The sequence below is a fragment of the Spinacia oleracea genome, chromosome 2, assembly GCF_020520425.1.
Source record: "Spinacia oleracea cultivar Varoflay chromosome 2, BTI_SOV_V1, whole genome shotgun sequence".
NCBI classification, from domain to species: domain Eukaryota; kingdom Viridiplantae; phylum Streptophyta; class Magnoliopsida; order Caryophyllales; family Amaranthaceae; genus Spinacia; species Spinacia oleracea.
In genome coordinates this window covers 97,205,533-97,211,901 of record NC_079488.1, presented here as the reverse complement: position 1 = coordinate 97,211,901, position 6,369 = coordinate 97,205,533, and the positions used below count along the sequence as shown (strand labels likewise).

The 6,369-nt window shown below is 33.2% G+C and overlaps 1 protein-coding gene across 1 annotated transcript; it reads left to right on the top strand.

The window, feature by feature from the left end:
- Positions 1–952, top strand: LOC110802945 (uncharacterized). Its single transcript, XM_022008405.2, has one exon. It carries the CDS (start codon positions 134–136, stop codon positions 731–733), a length of 600 nt encoding a protein of 199 aa, XP_021864097.2. The 5' UTR covers positions 1–133; the 3' UTR covers positions 734–952.
- Positions 953–6,369: the final 5,417 nt, after the last annotated feature.

Sequence of the window (6,369 nt, the reverse complement as noted above, 5' to 3'; positions counted from 1 at the left end):
CAAAAACCCCACTATAAACCAAACAAATAAAATAAACAGAGCACCCAATTAAACAAACTTCAAACAACCACACATACCCATCTTCAAAACTCCACCCAAACAAAAAAAAAAAAAATTGAGACCAAAAATAAAAATGAACTCATTTGAAGAACCAAGAACACCCAACAATGTGATAAACACAAAAAACGACATTTCGACCAAACCGAAATGGCCATCTTCAAGAAGAACTCCATCTCTTTCGTCTTCACCATCTCTCTCCTCAAACTCATCATCATCTTTTAGATCCTTCTCCCATGAAGATTCCCCTCCTCCTAGTCCACCTCACAGAATCCCATTCTCTTGGGAATCAATCCCAGGAATCCCAAAACATCAGATTATCAAAAGACTTGATTCTTCTAGGAAATCAAAATATCTTCCCCTGCCTCCAGCTGCTGCCCCTGTTTCCGCTACTACTAAATCAATTTCAAATTACAAGAAAAATCACATTATTTGTACGAAAGATCCTTTCTTTGATGCATTAGTCGAGTGTTCCAAAGGTGATAATGACGACGAAGACGATAAGGAAGTGTTTGGGAGCATCTTCAAAGGTCCTGCTAAGAGTTTAAGCCATAGATTGGGGTTTGTCAATTTATCTTGTAAAAATACTTGCTCTGTTTCTGAGTCTTTGGTTTTTCTACCAAGAGAACAACCTAGGAGAATTTCTTACGGCTTGGTCAAAAAACGGGCCGGGTAATTTTTTGTGGATTTGGGAAATAATCATGATCACAGGGACAAAAAGGTAATATTTTTATTATTACTATTTTGTTACCCTAGGTTATTGTATAAGTTGCATGGTTTTGCTTAAATGTGAGTTTTAAAATTTCTATATAATATACATATTGAGAATTTGAGATGTGTGAAAATGTGATCGAAGTTTGAAATTGCATTGTATATATTATCAGGACTCCAAAGATCTTTCTTGACTCCATAGTAATATTATACGTAGTACTACTTACGTTTAACTAGATAATAATAATTTTTTTTTTTAAGTGTTTTTTTTTCTTATTAAGAAAATTTCGTTCCAATTTAGACACTTTGTACATTACATATATATGTGAAGGTTATTCAGGGGCGATTCTGGTGTGGCGCGGAGTGAGTTACTGAACAGGGCATCTAAATTTTAAATATGGTATCAGTTTCCTAAACATAACAAAAATAAAATTGGAATAGCGTTTAAGGTATTGTTGTGTAATTTCCAAGGACTTGGGTTCAGTCCCTAACAAGTTCTTGTTATTTTTATTGTGTTGTATGAGGGCCTGAGAAATTACACAAGGCTCTGTAATCGTGACGTCATCGTAGTCCCGACACTGAGATACTATGCGCTTTTCAATATTGTTGTGTTATGCGCTTATTGGGCTCATTATGGTTGGTAATTACGGAGTAACTAATAATCGGTAGACGGTAGTATTTAATACGGAGTATTTGGTAAACATTAATTAGATAGTTGTGCAATACTTATATTAATTATGATTAATGCGTGTATATTACGGAGTATATTACATGTTGCAGTGACGTAGTAGTCTCGATCAACACTAACCTAGCAATGTTTTTGTCGAATATATGATCTACTACGTAAGTAATAACATATTGAAGAGACAACAACAATAACATAGAAGAAAGAGAGACATAAATTCAAGGGTTTATTTTTGTTTTGGAAAGCCAAGTCAAGCAATATTTTTGTTACAAGTAGACAAGTACTCTGTACTCTGTAGTAGTTGTGGATGCGAATTTTCTTAGTTGGTAATGCATCTAACTCTAAAAAGGAATTATATATATTAAGAAATGGTTGTAGACTTGTAGTAGTCAATTATAGGTTTGGTGCGTATGTATGTAAAACTATAGATAAAAATCAGGAAAATGAAGGTGCAGGGCAATTAAGTCTGCAAGTATCTAAGTTAAAAGGATTTTCCGTACTGCATAATTTGTTGTCAAGGGAACATTACTCTCTAGGTTGGCCATCTTCCATGTGACATCCAAATAATTACATACGTTTTGGACCACATTTTACAATTGCTCTTTTTTTATTTAATAAAAAGAAAATTCTTGAACGTTGACTTTTAAATATAAAAATTAAGAATGTATTTACAATATTTATCATTGGTCGATCAAATACTTTAGGTTTCCTTGCATATTTATTAAGAAAAAGATTTTACGGGTGGAATTCTTAATACAACGGATTATAAGAAATAAAACCGAGATATCTAATGTTCTCTCCGTCTCTTTTTGTTCTTTACGTTTGGTATTTTGCACGCGTTTTAATGACTAATTAATATATAATGAGATTCCTCTATTTTTTTAAAAAAAAACAAGACAAATTACATTTATTTATAATGTTTTCACTTTTATCAAAATTATGATATTGAGAAAATGAGAAAAAATTAATGTCCCAATGGAAAAGTGTGGAAGATTAAATTAATAAACCCTTGAAAAGAAAAGAATTTATGTGATAAAGTATTAAGCATTTATGTGACAATAGAAAAAAAAAATATAAAGAACATTTTGGAACACCTATAAATAAAAACGTAAATAACAAAAAGAAACGAGGGAGTAGTAAGTAGGAATAAGAAATATGTATCCCTCTAAACAAACGACCCGCCTAGGCAGTGGAAATAAAATGTCCAACAATGACGATCTGATCAATGAGCTACTCGATCGATTTGCTTAGCTTTATGTAGGTGGGACACATTGCCAGTGTCTTAAATTCTGGTTTCATTGCCTCGGGCTCATTGGTAGGAATTAGGAAGGTGTCTATTTCCAGAACGTGAAAAATAAAAGAATGATAAGGCATAGGCATTAAGGTGTTAGGAAGCTGTGTAATAAATATTTGGTCCATATACGTACGTGATTATACTATTTTATATATACACATATTGTATTCCCTTCGCTTCAAAATAATAAATACTCCGTATAATATACGGTGAATGAATTGAAATGTACGGAGTATACTACTACTACCTCCGTTTCATAAAGTTCTTTACGCTTTGAAAAATATTCCCAAAAATCAAAATTTTGACCCTAAATTCTCACTATTATATCTATAAAAAATTATCATAAGATATCTTGTTAGATTCGTCTCAAAATGTATTTTACAAATATCAAATTTTTATAACTTTTTACCATACAGAATAGGATATATTAATGGTCAAACATTACATCGGAATCCGTGTAAATAGTAAGTGTAAAAATCTTTTTAAAACGGAGATATATAGTACTTCAGTGATTGGTGAAAGCCGTGATAAAGTCTAAACACTAGGGGTCGAAGGTAGTACTGTGAAGTTCCGTCCGTGATAGACCTAAACAAGATGATGGACTTAGTTTATTACGTCTTGAAGCAACAACGAATTAGCAAACAAACATTTCTTTTCATGCATGTTTAATGTTTTGTCTTCAATTTGTTGAGGCCAATAATTTAATTAAAAGTTATTTTATATTGTTCAACATTATACAAGTATACAACTATTCATACATATGTGATACGAAGTATGTGATATGTCTTATTATTGCTTCAACATCATCATTATATCATATCATAACAACTTTAGTGGAGCATAGATATTAATTAGTAGCACGTACTATTTATATCGAGCATCGTCTATCACATACAAAATTATAGTTATGGCTAGCTTTTAACCTGTGGTTTTCCTATCAACTGGGGTTGTCGTGAGTGGTTAATGACCTTTTGCTCCTTAATTAAGGTATCGGGTTCGAGCTTTTGGCATTGGAAAAAACCTTAGCTTGGAGGGATGTTTCCCTTCGAGGTACTCATGCAAACTCTCGCGGAAAATTAGTCCACTCGCCGAAGGCGATGGGAACTCTTCGTAATAGAACCAAAAAAATTTGTAGTTTTTCTGATTCTGTATTTAACCCGTTCGTCTTTAGGTTAAACAAGCTAAGTGATGCACTACGTACCATTGCTTAATCTCGAAGATGAGTTTTTTTTAGTTTTATGAGATATGACTATTAGATCCCATGTACAAAGTACTACGTAATTGATAACAATTATGATCGACTTTCATCTCAATAATATTTTACATACGGTGAATAACTAATTAAAATTTCCTAGCTTCTTGAAGTAGACTTTAATTAGGGCTTGGAGTCGTAAGTAAGAGACGAAATGCGCATCTCAAACTCATCATGTAATCTATCGATCTCCACTTTAAGGCTACCTGTCATATAGCTTAAGCCAAGGGTAATGACATTGTCTCTACAAGAATAATATATATATATATACTTATACTAACTTTGACCATAAGTTTATACTAATTTAGTAAAAGCAAATGTTATAAGTAAAATGTTGGTGGATTAATTTTATTGTATATTTTCATAATATTCAATTTTAAGATTAAAAAAAGAAGTATGATTAGAAATATTTAAGGTCAAAGTTGCATTTTGGTAAACTTACTAATTGAAGTGTTACAATTTTTTTTAAAACGGAAGAAGTAATTAGCTTAATTAGGGATGGAAATGGGTGGGATTTGGATCGGGTAGAGCATCACCCGCATCCATCACCTGCTTCTATCCGCTCCACCCGGTCCATCCATCACCCGCTTTACTCATCACCCGCATTCCGTCCATCCATCACCCGCGGGTGAACTGGGTGGATCGGGTGATATTCGGGTGAAAATTATTAACTATTAAAAATTCACCATCTAATAATATGCATAATAATTAACGAATAGAAAAAGGTTACATACCTTCACTTATTTCCAAAACATATAATTAGTTCTTATCACGCATAACTTATAACCAAAAAAGAAAATTAAATAAGCACTAACTTTAATATATAATGGATTTACACAAATTTTATGTTTAAATATTAATATAAATAATATATTTAAAATAAATGGGTGACGGATCGGGTGATAAACGGGTGATGGATCGGGTGATGGATAAAAAAAACATCACCCGCATCCGACCCGCATCCATCACCCGCTTCACCCATCACCCGCTTTTCATCCATTTAATTCGGATTTTCACCCATTTAATTATAGCCGGTGACCGGGTTAATGGATCATCTACTGGATATTTTCATCCCTAAGCTTAATAGGTTAATTTTAATATTAGTTTCATGTATGTACGGATATTACTTATATAGGTCAATTTTAGGTAAAATTGTGGAAAATGAGCCATAATAAATTATTTGCACGTACATTAAACACGGAATATTGATGTAAACGTGTTCTTTTGGTAAACCATAAGCTAGCATCGTGTACGCATATTAATGATCGATCAAATTTACGCTACTTGTTACAACTTAGAGTTTATAATCTCTATTTTATAAGTGAAGAGTTGAAGATAGTTCAGTAATCATATTTTTAGTGTCTCCCTATCTAAAAGATTAAAATATCCTGGCTCACAATTTAATATAATGAACAATTAAGAATGCAAAATTCAAATTACACATAAATCTATTCTTATTTCCTACAAAAAGTCAAATTAGTATTTTTACTATGTCGTGTAATCTTTAAGAGAGAAGCAATCACACAAAAAATTTACAATCTCTTCTAAGATTATGCAATTTCTCAAGTTAAAATTAAAAAAAGTCAACAAAATACCACAATCAATATTTTCTATCATAGCAAAATAAAAACAGTCATATAATTGCTGAAGGTTGTTGTTATTGGTCGTTTGTACGACGTGAGGTCGACGCGGGAACAAGTCATCGCAAGTCAGTCCGTCCTCGGATCCTATTAAGGAAGCAGTCAAGGTTGGTTCCTATATTCAAGGAGCCACTATCCCCACTTCATGCTTGTTGGACAAGGTCAAGGAAGCTAACAAGGATCAAGAAAACGGTTAGAGAAGATCAAGCGATCAGTTGAGAAGATCGTGGAGGCGGTTGAGAGTATCATGGAACAACTAACAACATGATTCCGTCTTCTATGCTAGACCTAGTACTATATAAAGATCACCACTCTACAATGATAAGGCACTTCCGAGATCTACGATAAAATCCACACTTCTCCATTATCTATACCTCCGTCTAAATATATGCCCAAACTATGCCTGATGCCTGCTACTCCTGGTAGACGACGTACTCATTGCACCTAAAAGCAAGAAGCTCTTTCCCGTAGCTCATGCCATCAACAAGAATAAACCCACCTTCTAAGCTCCACCTAGATATTCCACTAAACTCTTAATCACCCTTATTTATCCTATTCCCATATTATCTTATACAGAAGACCTTGCTAACATTCTGCCTTATCTTACCAAATGACATCCGATCATATTATAAACCATACGCCATCCCTTATCTTTTACGGATGTTTGTCCGTTAACCGTTCCCTGACCTATTTATATACTCTACATATTCCCCAATACCTTCTATGGTCA